We start from the raw sequence: 12,254 nt of genomic DNA, 5'->3' as shown, positions 1-12,254 counted from the left end.
TCACCTCTCGGGCCACGGTCCGATGACATCTTCCTTGGGTGTCCTGGTTCTCACCGGCTGGCAAAATGGATGGCGGGAAACATGGGAGCCCCTTCACGCGGCTACCCTTCGCATACGGCATGGGAAACTCAGCAAGACAAAATAAAAAGAAGCCTCACAACTGGCCATTCCGGTTGTCACCCAACCCCACTCCTACTTGCGCTCCTCGACCATGATGATGTGATACCCAAAGCCCGTCTTGACCCTCTCAAACGTGGGGCTAGCGACCGGGCTGGGCGGTATCTTGAAGGCCACCTCCTCGAACTGGGGGTCCAAACTGCCCTTGGACTTCCAGCCGAGCGAACCTCCTGTATCAAGCGTGTGAGCATGTCCGTGACCTCCAAGGTGCGGAGCGAAGTAAACTCACCCGCCTTGGCCTTGTCCTCGGACATCTCCCTCGCCACCGCGTCAAACTTCTCACCGTTGTTCAGCCGGCCGATGGCCTCTTCACTCTTGGTAAATTTCTCACACTGTTGTTGTAAAAAAGAGAGGAAGAAAAAAATGACACGTTAGCGTCACACCAGCCACTATCTCACTCAAAAACCGAAAGCATTCCCAGTAATAAACCAGCCAAGGGGGGGGGGTGGGGGCACATACGAGAATATGCCTGACGTTGATGGTCATGCCCTTGAGCTTGGACGCCTTGGTGTCGCTGCTGTCGGCGCCGGCGGCCTTGGAGTTGCTGCCCTTGCCGCCGCCCTTCTTGGACTTGTCGCCCTTGTTGTCGGCCTTGCCGCCGCCTTTGCCGCCGGCGGGTTTGGAGTCTTTGGATTTGGCCATGGTGGCTGTCTGTGTTGTTGTTTAGTGACTACGGTTGGGTGTGTGGCTATTGGGGCGGTGGTGGTTTGGAAGATCTGGGTAGGATGCTTGTTGAGTGTTGAGAGTGGTGAAGAAACTTGGCTATGACGGTCCGTGATTTATGTTGCCCCCCTCTCTGTCTGCCGCGCTTTGACGATACAAGCGGCATGTATGGTATAAGGAGGGTTAGGGTTAGATGACCCTCAGTGCCTCGCCCCTGAGCACACGGAACACACCACGCCCTATTCAAAGACCACTTGTATTTCATGATATTAATGACAGGCTTCGTTTCCGTTCTGTTTTGCCAAAATTAGCTTGGGCCTAGCCATGGTTTTCCTAGGACGTTTCTCATGGTGTACGGCCCTCTTCACTTCGGTTCCTGTGGTTCCGGTACTCTTTTTGCAGAGCTAGACAAACTTCAACTCTCTTGTACAAGTCCCAGTCATCAAGATGCGACGGCCGTGGGACCCTCATGAGCTCCGCCATCGCGGGTTGGCCAGGCACTTTCTCAAGGTCTACCTCCAGGCAGTAACCCCCGGTAGTGCGGTTGCGCCTCTCGTTATACCTGAGTAGTGTCCACCTAACCAGTTGGTTAGCTCACTATTAACCAATATCCTCTTAAATGTGAACATACAAGCCATCGTTCCGAATGCCGATAGTGGGAGCAAAATGACTCCGGAGTTGGTAGCCTCTCAAAACACGCAGTTGTTTCCCGGTCTGGGGGGGAAGGCCCGGGTGCATGTCTGCTAGCGTTCCCTCGCAGATGTATTTGACCCTGTTATGACCGGCATTGATCTCCCTCCCGGTCAAAAGAGGCAAGGTTAGAGTCCCATCGTTTCCCCTGCTTGTCGTGTCGCGATCCGTACCGACCACACCGTCTAAGTGAGCACAGGCGAGGTTCAACCACCATCTGCGAGACCTGTCAGTTAGTGAGCACCACAGTTGAATGTCGGTGGATCATACCCTCCCGGCTTGAACTGGGCAGTTTCATTGGCACTGTTACTTGGCCCTGATATGATTCCCTCTGGTAGCTCCGAAACAGCAGTATCCCTATCAGCGGGCAGTCCTTCCTTGAGCCGCCACCTCGTGACTAGGTCATTGGCACGTATCTCGTCAATCATAAGGTAGTCAGATTTGAGACGCGCCCGCCACATCATTTCCAGCTTCTCAGCATTGACAGCATCATGGATGAACCTCGGAGCCAGGGTGAAGGGCATCTCGCCGCACTGAGTTAGGTCGGCAACCAACTTGTCCAAGCGAGCGAGCTTGATGGTCTCGAGATCGAGTGTCGGCGTGCCGTGTGTTTCCTCCAGGGCGGCAAGCTCCATGAAGAAAGACATGAAATCTGCGCCTGGGCCGAAGTGGCCGTGTTTAGCGAGCGATTCTCTCACCGAGTCTGACAACTCCAGCAAAGCTTCGGCACCAAAGTTGGCCTGCGGTGGGGCGATTCTGTGATTATGGGCGAGGAGATTCGAGAAACGAGAGGCTACCGTATGTTAGTATTGGTGATAGTTCCCGAGTCTAGGGGGCATGTGTACGTACGTAGTAATGTGCCAACTGGCCCAGAGGCCGGAGACACGTCGCCACCCTCCCAAGATATGTGGGGGAGCTGGCTCATGCTGATGCTACTGATACGGGCATCGTTAGGGTACATCCTCCTCCCCGGATCATCCAGCAGGATGAGAGACGGCCAAGAAGCACTGCGTTTAGAATGGCCGTGAAACGTTTTGCAAACACCCTTTCTAACCTTGCTGAAAAGCCATCTTCTCTTCCGGGTAACCGAGGTCCGATGCTGAGGTCTGAGGCACAAGTACCTGCTCCAAAGATACCTGGTTAACATGATCTCGGTAGGTGGTGTTTTTCTTGGGATAATGACGAATATCGACTAGGAACGGACATCTTAGGAGGGTAGGTAAAAGGACTCATAGGTAAGCGTAGAGCCGTAAGGTTGCGTAGATAGAGATGAATAGGTTTTGGAGTTTGCATCTCAAATACCTATCGACGACACCTTGGAAGCCCATCCAGTCGGTAGTAGCTCGTCTGATGTTGAAGGAACAACCGCTACCAACGCGACTTCCAGAGGACATTATCCCACCCTCACCTCAGCGCATCCAGCGTCCCCACCACATCCTCGAGCGCCTCCTCCGACGCCTTATCCCCCTTCACCTTCCCCTTCAAGCGATTCGCAACCCCCAGCACCGCACTGGTCGAGTGAACATACCGCTTCCGCATCCCCGGGTGCGCGCTCACCAACAACGTCGTCACCAGCTGCAGGACCGCAACATGGCACTCCACCACCACCGGCGACTGCATCCCCTCGGGCACATCCCACGTAGCCACTTTAGTCACCAAATCCATCCACGCCTCCTTCGGCCCAGGCACCTCAGCCTCGGCAATCTGCAACAACACGCGGACAATTTCAACCCCCCTAGCCGCCTCCTCCTCCTCCTCCCCCTCCCCCTCCCCCTCTCCACCAACCCCCCCCAAAAGAACACCCAACAAATCCCCCACCAACACCTCCCACCCCCCCTCAGCAAGGACCGCCTCGCGCCCCTTACGCTCCACCACAACCCCCTCAAAAGCAACCAGCACGGCCCGGCGGAAATCCAACCGCCCCTGCCCCTGTCCCTCCCCCTCCCCTTTCACTCCCACCCTACTGCGCTGGTACAGCTCGACCAACATATCCGCCAACCCACTGGCCTCCTTGCGCAGCAGCTCGTTATCATCCTCGCGGATCCACAGCGCCAGGGCGCGCACGGCGGCGAGGACCAGCGGGTCGTTGTCGGCGGTGGCGCCGCGGTCGCGGTCGGAGGCGGCGTCCCAGGCGAGGGGGAGGCGGGAGGTGGTGGTGGTGGTTGTGGTGGCGCCGGTGCCGGTACCGCCGGTGGTGGTGGTGGTGGTGGCGGACACGGAGGCGGCGCGGGCGTCGCGGTGCAGGCCCATGGCGCCGGCGACGGCGGCGTCCCAGCGGTCGCGCAGGTACTCGGTGGTGAGGGAGAGGGTTTCGGAGATGGACTTGCGGAGGTGCAGGAGGAGGTCCGGGGAGATGGTCCAGGGGAGGTCGGAGGCGGAGTCCATGGAGCGGAGGAGGTAGCCGGTGAAGTGGGAGAGGGTGTTGAAGGCGGAGGTGAGGCGGTGCGAGGTGGCGGGGTAGGTTGGGGTGTTGAGCTGTTCGAGGAGGGTTGGGAGGGTGGCGCGGAGGTCGACTAGCATGAGGTTGACGAGGAGGTAGGAGAAGGGGTTTGAGGAGGAGGTGGTGGTGGTGTCTTGTTCGGCGAAGAGGAGTTGTGGGGCTTGGAAGGGGTAGATCTCGAGGAGGGCCGCGGAGAGGTTGGTAAAGGCGGCGCGGCCGGCGGCGGTGGGACGGCTGATGACGAGGTCGCGGATGAATTTGCCGAGGGACGGGAGCCATTTGGGGTCGGATGGTACAACCTGATAATTGATCAGTCAGTTGATTGCTTGGTATTGACGTTCAGGGGCAACCAACCTCTGGCTCTAACCGCGGCAGTAAGCTTGCAAGGAAGCTCAGCAGGGTGACAGCATCGGTTCCCTTGAAGGATGCAACGAGGCTGCTCATTGTGGCGCCAATCTTGGATCTCAAGCTCTCCTTGTCTGGCGTCGCGGTCATGGCATTAAGCCACGCATAGAGCAGGACGTCCAGAGCAAGGGGTTGTGAAGGCGCAATCTCGGTCAAGGGAGATAGGTCTTCTACCGCTGTGAAGACGTGGGCGCCATCTGGCTGGCTCACGAGGCTCACTAGAGTCTCGAGGGTCAACCTGGTGGTCTCATCGGAACTACCTCATAGTTAGTAGGTTCTCGTTACTTCAACTTTTGGGACGGGAGTGACTAGTGAACTCACCACTGTAGGAGACAGGCCACGAGCTGCGGTATCCTGTCTACCAGCTTGGGGCCATTTTTTGCAGTTTCCGGAAGTAGAGAAGCAAAAGTGTGAAGCACAGAGACAGCCAAGTCCAACATATCATTCGAGTCCTTTCGCCGTGTGTCTGATGATGGCGTCTGCTTCGACCCAGTCTTGATGAGCCTGTCTAGAAATTTGGGCGGGATGCTCTCCCACAGCGACACGATAGCCTCCTCATCATTCCGTAGCTCTGCGGTATTGTCGAGGACTGATTTGAGCAATGCAAGACCGACGAAGCGTGAGGTGTCGTCTTTTGCACCCAATAATTCCTGTATTTTTTGGATCGAGGGTGGTTGTTCTTCAACAGGAGGGGCACTCTCGCTCATCTTGGGCTTGTTTTTTGAAGAACTGATGGAGTTTCGGGACAATATAAAGCTGGGTGTGTTTCACAACATGCCCCAACCTTATTACCAAGGTATTACCTATACCCCGTGGAATATGTGGGTGAGTTTTGGGTCTTGATCATCGACTTGGTGTCTCGGTCGGGCGAGTTACAGGGTAGCGAATTCCGTCATACAGGGCTGGCCTGGGGCTGACAGCCCTCTGCGGCGGGGCTGCAGGCGCTGAACTTCAGCTGCAATATCCTTCCAGTGAGGGACTTGCTACTCATGCACGGACCATCGGCGCAATCGAGCACCTTGAGCGATAAGATAACCAACACAGCAACAACACTTGCGACACGCAAGCCAACGACGACAAGGACTCGAGCTCCAGGACGCCAAGAGTGCGCATTCACTGCGGGTAGTTCTAACGCCACGGATGAGAATGGCGGATACATCATCTCGCCCAGCATGCCCCCGACGAATCACACAATGAACAATGGGACATCGAGTTCGGGGCCCTCGACCTCGCGTCCCCCAAACGGACATGGCCATGACGACGGCAACCCTTACAATAACCCCTACGACCGCCATGACGATGACGACGATGACGACGACGATGGCACGGACGAGCTCGACCTCCTAGGCGACGACCCCCACCCCGCCAACGACCCCCTCCAGACCGACCTCTCCTCCCCACTCACCTTCAAGCGCAAACAAAAACAACCCAGCCTCCTCTCCCAACCGGGACGCCTCATAACCGCCCTCACCGGCCGCCGCCCCTTCGCCTCCTCCTCCTCCCCCCGAACCAGCCGCGACCTGCCCCGTCCGCACGCAGCACAACAACCCTCCCAAACCTCCCAACCACCCCTCCGCCTCGACACCAACCCCGGTCCATCCACACACCTCGGCGCACTCCCCCACACTACCAACAACAACCACAACACCACCACCAAAGACGGTGCCCTCCCCCCCCACCCACACGACTGGTACACCGAAGGCCCCGGGCGGCGCGTCGGCTACGCCGACCTGACCGCCATCGACTGGATCTTCGAGTACACCAAAGAACGGCAGCGGCAGCGGGCGCTGCACGCGCACGCGCCCCTCGGCCACCCGCTGCTGGGGTACCTGAGCCGCCTGCTTGATGCCAGCCATGTGTGGGTTGTTTTGTTGTTGTGTGGCCTGGCGGTGGGCGCGCTGGCCGCCGGGATTGATGTGGCGACGGATTGGCTGGGGGATGTCAAGCATGGTTTTTGCTCTGGCGAGGTGGATGGGGGGCGGTTTTATCTGGGCAGGACGGCGTGTTGTTTGGGGTATGATGAGGGCAGTCAGTGTCGCGGGTGGAGGAGGTGGGGGGATGTGTTTGGGGCCGGGGAGGGGGGCGGGAGGTGGGTGGTCGAGGGGGTGGTGTATTTGGTTTTTGCGGTAGGCCCTTTTTTTCTTCCCCCCCTTTTTTTCTGGCTATAGGAGTCAATAGGTGGGGAATGGAGGCTGACGAGGAATAGGTTACCTTTGCGCTTTCGGCGGCCGTGTTGGTCAAGGAGTACGGCGTGTATGCCAGGCACAGCGGGATACCGGAGATCAAAACGGTGTTGGGGGGGTTCGTTATTAGGAGGTTCCTTGGGATATGGACTTTGATTACAAAGTCCTTGGGTTTGGTAGGTTCCCCTTGGTGGGTACGAGTGTATGGACGTGTGCTGACTCGACAGATTCTCGCCGTGGCGTCTGGCTTGTGGCTCGGCAAGGAAGGACCGCTGGTCCATGTCGCGTGTTGTTGTGCCAATCTCTTTACGAAGCTGTTTCCTAGCATTAACAATAATGAAGGTATGCTAACCCTCTTTATTCAATCCTTAACGACTAGAAAACTAACAGCACCAGCACGGAAAAGAGAGGTTCTGTCCGCGGCAGCAGCCTCTGGCATCTCCGTCGCCTTCGGCTCGCCCATTGGCGGCGTGCTATTCTCACTCGAGGTATGACCGCCAGCCTTGTTTGTACACCACATATTCCTAACTCTCGCAGCAACTATCCTACTACTTCCCCGACAAGACTATGTGGCAAAGCTTCGTCTGTGCCATGACAGCGGCCATGGTTCTGCAAGCCTTTGACCCTTTCCGGTCGGGAAAACTAGTCATGTACCAAGTGACATACACTTCTAGCTGGCACGGCTTCGAGCTTTTCCCATTCGTTCTCCTGGGCATACTCGGCGGCATCTATGGCGGGCTGTTTATCAAGGCCAACATGATGATCGCCAGAGGGCGGAAGTCCATTTCCTGGCTGCCGGGTCCTGTCATTCAGGTCGTCATCGTGGCCGCCGTTACTGCTCTCATCAACTATCCCAACCGCTATATGCGTTCCGGGAATTCCGACTTGGTGTGGAATCTTTTCTCGGAGTGCTCAGAGCAGTTCGATGATCAGTTCGGGCTCTGCAAGACGGGCGCCGCTTCTGCAACCACCATCCTACTACTCATCTTTGCTGCGCTTCTCAGCTTCTTCCTCGCCGCCATTACGTTCGGCCTACAAATCCCGGCCGGCATCATTCTACCATCCATGGCCATCGGCGCTCTCACAGGACGCGCTATCGGCATCATCATGGAAATCTGGCAGACCAACCACCCCAAATTCATCGGCTTCCACACCTGCGAGCCCGACATCCCATGCATCACCCCCGGTACCTACGCCGTCATCGGCGCCGCCGCGGCACTAGCCGGCGTCACGCGCATGACCGTGTCCATCGTGGTCATCATGTTCGAGCTGACCGGCGCGCTGAACTACGTCCTCCCCATCATGATCGCCGTGATGATCTCCAAATGGGTCGGCGACGCCTTCTCGCGGCGCGGCATCTACGAGTCCTGGATCCACTTCAACGAGTACCCCTTCCTCGACCTGTCGGAAGAAACCACCCCCATCCCGGACATCCCGGCCTCCCAAATCATGACGCGCATCGAGGACCTCGTGGTCCTCACCGCCACGGGCCACACCATCGCCTCGCTGACCTCGATCCTCGAATCGCACCCCTACCGCGGCTTCCCCGTCGTGTCGGACCCGCGCGACGCCATCCTGCTCGGCTACATCTCGCGCGCCGAGCTGGCCTACACCCTACACACCGCCACGCAACCGCCACGTTCTCTACCCCCAGAGACAGAAGCCTTCTTCGCCCACCAGCCCATGGCCGACCCCCGCTCCACGCTCGACCTCCGCCCCTGGATGGACCAGACCCCGCTCACCCTGCCCAGCCGCTCCCGCCTGCACCTCGCCGTCAGCTACTTCCAGAAGCTCGGCCTGCGCTACGTGCTGTTTGTCGACCGCGGTGTTCTGCAGGGTCTGCTGACCAAGAAGGATGTGTGGTACCTGCTGAACGGTGCCGAGGAGACCAGGCGCACGAGTGGTGGTGGTGGTGCTGCGGCGGCGGGTGGGTTTCAGGGGTTTGAGGGCGGTGGGTTGGGGTTGGGGGTGGGGAGTGGTGGTGATATGGGCGTGGCGAGGGAGGATGGGGAGGCGGAGAGTGCGGGTTTGTTGAGGGCCGTTGGGTTAGGGGAGGAGGCTGGGCTTGCGAGTCCGGGGGTGGATAATGGGAGTATATTGTAGTTAGGTGGTGTATGTGGTGGTGTTTTGGTATCGAATTGAGGCGTCAGCCTGTGGGGGCTGCTTCGATCTTTCGACCTCGTCTTGGCGTATTGAGTGAAAGTCCATGCTCCATTCCAATCGTCTTCTGTCTTTTGAACTAATTGGCAATCTCAATCATTGTAAATCGAGGTTGACACGATATTGGAATAATGATTCATACGCCGTCCACCGTAATGTTACAAATTACGGGGAACCGTAAAGCTACCAGGAGGGTGGATGTAATTATCCCAATCTTGGGTTGGTGTTGTACCCTTGCGACCTGACTTGGTCATGGACCCACTAACTATCAACTTACCTCACCGGCAGTCCAACAACTTTCTTTATGTAGAACCAACATCACCACAGCACATCCTCTAAATATTCTGTTTCTGTTTATTTTGGTTACCCTATGAACCATCTTTAAACACAACAGTGGAAACATCATGTCACAATACAAAGATATCCTCAAAAAAGGATGGCATCCAGAAAAGGAGGGGACGAGCTTGAAGGGCCAAATGGTATGTGGATTGCGTCTGCTTTTCTGATTATATCGATGCTGAGTATCGTGCTAATATTTCACAGAAAAGCTTGGTCGGCCGTGGTGAAGACGTAGGTTGTCATTATCCTACATCGGCCCCACCAGCGTCACTAACTGAGAAACAGCAAACCCGCCGCAACGATCATGTCGCCACGCCCATCACGTCGCTGCGTGACCCAGCCAGCTTTGCACCTCCACCCAAGCGGAATCCCAACGCATCTACCGGAGAAACGAGCCCAGCAACCTCCTCATCACCCGCCTCTCATACCGGTCCAACCATCCCCCCACGGGCAGGGACAACCGTAGAGTCAACACCCAACGAACCGACCGCTCCCCCCAAGCCATGGCGCCTAGACACCACCGGTCTCTCCACCTCACACCTCCCGCCACCCCCAGGTAGAACCGACGGAGGAAACCCACGCCCCGCCCCTCCCACACCGCAATCAGGCGGCGGCAGAGCTCCTCCAAGCCTCCCACCGCGCCTCCCGCCACGATCATCCACCTCCTCACCAGCGACGCCCTCCCCCTCCTCCTCGGCCCTCCCCGCGCGGCAACCCGCCCCCGGCCCGGAGCAGGGCTACATCAACCAATCCGCCGTGAGCCGCCTCGGCGCAGCGGGCATCTCAGTCCCAGGCTTCGGCATCACCCCATCATCATCATCCACCACCACCACCGCACCACAACCACCAACAACCACAACCCCAACCAAATCCCACATGAGCGAACTCCAATCCCGCTTCAGCCGACTCAAAACCACCACCCCCAAAGGAGAAGCCAACAGCGGCTCCAACGGCGGCGGAACAACCCTCGCCCAAAAACAGGCAGCGGTGCGCACGGCCGCCGCCTTCCGGGCCGACCCGTCATCCGTGTCGCTGTCCGACGCGCGGGCGGCGGCGTCGACGGCCGAGAACTTCCGGCAGCGGCACGGCGAGCAGGTCGCGGGCGGGCTGAGGGCGGCGGGGGGGTTGCAGGCGCGGTTTGGGGGCGGGGGTGGGGGTGTAGGTGGGGGTGGGAATGAGAATGGGAATGGGGGTGGGAATGGAGGTGGGAGTGGGATGATGGGGGTTGGGGCGGTGGGTAGTGGTATCGCGGCGCTGGCGGGCAAGAAGAAACCGCCTCCGCCGCCGCCGCCGAAGAAGAAGCCTGGTTTGTCGGGGGGAGCGGTAGGGGTGGGGCAGGGACAGGAACAGGGTGGTGAGAATGATGAGCCGCCGCCGATTCCTATGGCGACGAAGCCGCGGTTTTAGTGGGCTCTGGGCGGAAGTTGAGGGAAGTGTGCCCCATGACTTTGACGTTCACTCCGGCACGGCATTGCACATTGCGAACTTTACAACAAATGGAACCAGATATGGGCGGAGGGGGTCGACGCGTCTTTTGTCGGGCACTGGTCAGGCTACAGTCTACGTGGGACTATAGAACGCACGACTGTGTTGTACGTCTGAATATGCCAAGAGGGACGGGGATGGGGCATTGAGCCTTTTGCGACTGAGTGTATAGACGGGCACAATCCCAGTTCCTTAAACCTTCATCTCCTTGAGACCGTGCTTCCACGCAATAATGTAAGGGGTGACGCCATCCTCGCGGTAGTTGAGGAGGACGACCCTGAGCCGGTTAGTAACGCCCGTAGTTTGTACGAGGGAAAATACTACTCACATCCCATCCGGGTTCATAGACTCGCCGGTGTAGAACTCGTAGTCCTTGAAGCTGCCGAGGATCTTCTTGGCGAAAGCTCCGGCCTTGGTCTCGAAGTCCTTGACCTCCTCCTCCGACTTCCCGGCCTCCTGGAGCTTTCCCTTGACAGCCTTCATGTAGCCTGTAATGCGGGAGCCAGGTTAGCGCCTGTCTCCTGTGGATGCCTGGGGGGGGGAGGGGCGGGTTATTTACCCTTCAGGTAGGTCAAATACGACTTTTTGTCGAATGACGTGCTCTGGAGACGGAAGGAATTGACAACGTTGTTGACCTTGACTTCAGCGTCGTCGAGGGCTTCATCAGCCTCCTCCGCGGACGCGTTGGCGCCGGTGTCTAAAAGATGTTTGTATTAGCGCCTATCCCTGGATATTGGTGCCCCGCCACACAGATTCGCAGATTCGCAGATTCGCAAGTTGGCCGGGAAGGGCCCAATCGAACGCACCAACGTTAACGGCGCCCTCGGTGATCATAGCGCAGTCGACCTCGTAGGCGACACCATCGACCTCCTTCATGTCGTACGAGTCCGAGATGATCTCATCATCGGTGATGACGTCCTAAGAGGAGTTTGTATTAGCGAACTTGCGCCGGCGCATGGGGTTGCGGCGGTCCGCCGCGCTCGTTCGTGGGTATTTTCCGGCTCACCTTGTAGATAATCATCTTGACGGCTGGTGTATTATACCTTGAGAGATAGGGTAAAGATTGTCTCGACGAGGCGGCTGCAGAAGAAGGTGGGTTGGGTCGTGGGAAAAAATTGAGCGGGGGCAAAGAGATGGAGGAGGGGTAGGCGGGGCAGCTTTTTCCAGCGCAAGGGGAAATTCTAGACCAACTGTGCGCCCACCTGCCCCCGGGGTGCTCAGAGAACTCAACTGGAAGCTCACCTCGGTCTGGCGCACCGCACGATGCAAATGGCTGAGGACGAAACAAGGGGTGGTCTGTTCGAGGCTTTGTTTTTTAGGTACCTAGGTAGGTACTGTATAGTCCAGCAGTTTCCCAGATACTTTCCTTTCACTTCTTGCTTGCACTCTACACTTATATCAACTCCGTGAGCGTGGGACAGACGCAGGTTTGGGTACAGTCGCCTTAGGCAACGCCCCGGTCCATTTAAACCCTCAACTTGCAACCTGGAAGCCGGGGGAGCTGGGGTTTTTGTGCCAGGCCTTTTATCTGATTTAACTAACCCTAACCCAATCCAGCATTTCGCAGCTGGACCCATTCTCATCTCGGCTTCTGGCAGTTGAAACCCTAACCCAGCTCCCGGACTCGCCCACAGAGCCGAACGCCGGTTTGTGGGGCTTTTCGGCGCGACTCCGAGTGCTGCACTCCTTGCCGCTGACGGATGATCGGTCCC

At 57.8% G+C, this 12,254-nt stretch overlaps 5 protein-coding genes across 5 annotated transcripts; 2 read left to right on the top strand and 3 right to left on the bottom strand.

Moving 5' to 3' along the window:
* Nucleotides 1-192: 192 nt before the first annotated feature.
* B0H64DRAFT_442486 (uncharacterized protein) lies at nucleotides 193-2,455 on the bottom strand (the record flags this gene model as incomplete). Its single annotated transcript, XM_062806648.1, has 7 exons — nucleotides 193-347; nucleotides 407-509; nucleotides 637-828; nucleotides 1,357-1,417; nucleotides 1,472-1,747; nucleotides 1,801-2,323; nucleotides 2,380-2,455. The coding sequence occupies 7 exons, from the start codon at nucleotides 2,453-2,455 to the stop codon at nucleotides 193-195; spliced, it is 1,386 nt and encodes a 461-aa protein (XP_062659669.1).
* A 267-nt stretch (nucleotides 2,456-2,722) lies between these two features.
* Nucleotides 2,723-5,273, bottom strand: B0H64DRAFT_360370 (Neurochondrin-domain-containing protein). Its single transcript, XM_062801702.1, has 3 exons — nucleotides 4,697-5,273; nucleotides 4,325-4,631; nucleotides 2,723-4,269 (listed from the first exon to the last, which is right to left on the bottom strand). Exons 1-3 carry the CDS (start codon nucleotides 5,080-5,082, stop codon nucleotides 2,935-2,937), a joined length of 2,028 nt encoding a protein of 675 aa, XP_062659668.1. The 5' UTR covers nucleotides 5,083-5,273; the 3' UTR covers nucleotides 2,723-2,934.
* Nucleotides 5,274-5,419: 146 nt separating this feature from the next.
* On the top strand, nucleotides 5,420-8,734 carry B0H64DRAFT_342252 (chloride channel). The gene is made up of 5 exons (XM_062801253.1): nucleotides 5,420-6,501; nucleotides 6,582-6,734; nucleotides 6,786-6,900; nucleotides 6,955-7,046; nucleotides 7,096-8,734. Exons 1-5 carry the CDS (start codon nucleotides 5,548-5,550, stop codon nucleotides 8,659-8,661), a joined length of 2,880 nt encoding a protein of 959 aa, XP_062659667.1. The 5' UTR covers nucleotides 5,420-5,547; the 3' UTR covers nucleotides 8,662-8,734.
* Nucleotides 8,735-8,818: 84 nt separating this feature from the next.
* On the top strand, nucleotides 8,819-10,771 carry B0H64DRAFT_461093 (uncharacterized protein). The gene is made up of 3 exons (XM_062807489.1): nucleotides 8,819-9,197; nucleotides 9,262-9,288; nucleotides 9,343-10,771. Exons 1-3 carry the CDS (start codon nucleotides 9,123-9,125, stop codon nucleotides 10,462-10,464), a joined length of 1,224 nt encoding a protein of 407 aa, XP_062659666.1. The 5' UTR covers nucleotides 8,819-9,122; the 3' UTR covers nucleotides 10,465-10,771.
* Nucleotides 10,257-11,724, bottom strand: B0H64DRAFT_397508 (translationally-controlled tumor protein). Its single transcript, XM_062803881.1, has 5 exons — nucleotides 11,549-11,724; nucleotides 11,349-11,460; nucleotides 11,102-11,239; nucleotides 10,871-11,030; nucleotides 10,257-10,819 (listed from the first exon to the last, which is right to left on the bottom strand). The coding sequence occupies exons 1-5, from the start codon at nucleotides 11,561-11,563 to the stop codon at nucleotides 10,735-10,737; spliced, it is 510 nt and encodes a 169-aa protein (XP_062659665.1). The 5' UTR covers nucleotides 11,564-11,724; the 3' UTR covers nucleotides 10,257-10,734.
* Between the last annotated feature and the right edge of the window lie 530 nt (nucleotides 11,725-12,254).

The sequence above is a fragment of the Chaetomium fimeti genome (genome assembly GCF_033439085.1).
Source record: "Chaetomium fimeti strain CBS 168.71 chromosome Unknown B0H64scaffold_4, whole genome shotgun sequence".
In the NCBI taxonomy this organism is placed as follows: Eukaryota; Fungi; Ascomycota; class Sordariomycetes; order Sordariales; family Chaetomiaceae; genus Chaetomium; species Chaetomium fimeti.
The sequence above is the reverse complement of the archived record's forward strand: the minus strand, read 5'-3'. Positions and strand labels throughout refer to the sequence as shown.

Bases quoted from the DNA above. Each gene is read 5' to 3' on its own strand.
- B0H64DRAFT_397508 (XM_062803881.1), bottom strand. The intron at 11,240-11,348 runs GTGCGTTCGATT...AACATCTTTTAG, and splicing joins CGAGGGCGCCGTTAACGTTG to ACACCGGCGCCAACGCGTCC. The intron at 11,031-11,101 runs GTAAATAACCCG...CCCGCATTACAG, and splicing joins GTATTTGACCTACCTGAAGG to GCTACATGAAGGCTGTCAAG.
- B0H64DRAFT_461093 (XM_062807489.1), top strand. From the start codon at position 9,123: ATGTCACAATACAAAGATATCCTCAAAAAAGGATGGCATCCAGAAAAG. The intron at 9,198-9,261 runs GTATGTGGATTG...AATATTTCACAG, and splicing joins CGAGCTTGAAGGGCCAAATG to AAAAGCTTGGTCGGCCGTGG. The intron at 9,289-9,342 runs GTAGGTTGTCAT...ACTGAGAAACAG, and splicing joins TGGTCGGCCGTGGTGAAGAC to CAAACCCGCCGCAACGATCA.
- B0H64DRAFT_342252 (XM_062801253.1), top strand. From the start codon at position 5,548: ATGCCCCCGACGAATCACACAATGAACAATGGGACATCGAGTTCGGGG. The intron at 6,502-6,581 runs GTAGGCCCTTTT...GACGAGGAATAG, and splicing joins TGGTGTATTTGGTTTTTGCG to GTTACCTTTGCGCTTTCGGC. The intron at 6,735-6,785 runs GTAGGTTCCCCT...CTGACTCGACAG, and splicing joins TTACAAAGTCCTTGGGTTTG to ATTCTCGCCGTGGCGTCTGG.
- B0H64DRAFT_360370 (XM_062801702.1), bottom strand. From the start codon at position 5,082: ATGAGCGAGAGTGCCCCTCCTGTTGAAGAACAACCACCCTCGATCCAA. The intron at 4,632-4,696 runs GTGAGTTCACTA...ACTATGAGGTAG, and splicing joins GTGGCCTGTCTCCTACAGTG to TTCCGATGAGACCACCAGGT. The intron at 4,270-4,324 runs GTTGGTTGCCCC...ATCAATTATCAG, and splicing joins TGCCGCGGTTAGAGCCAGAG to GTTGTACCATCCGACCCCAA.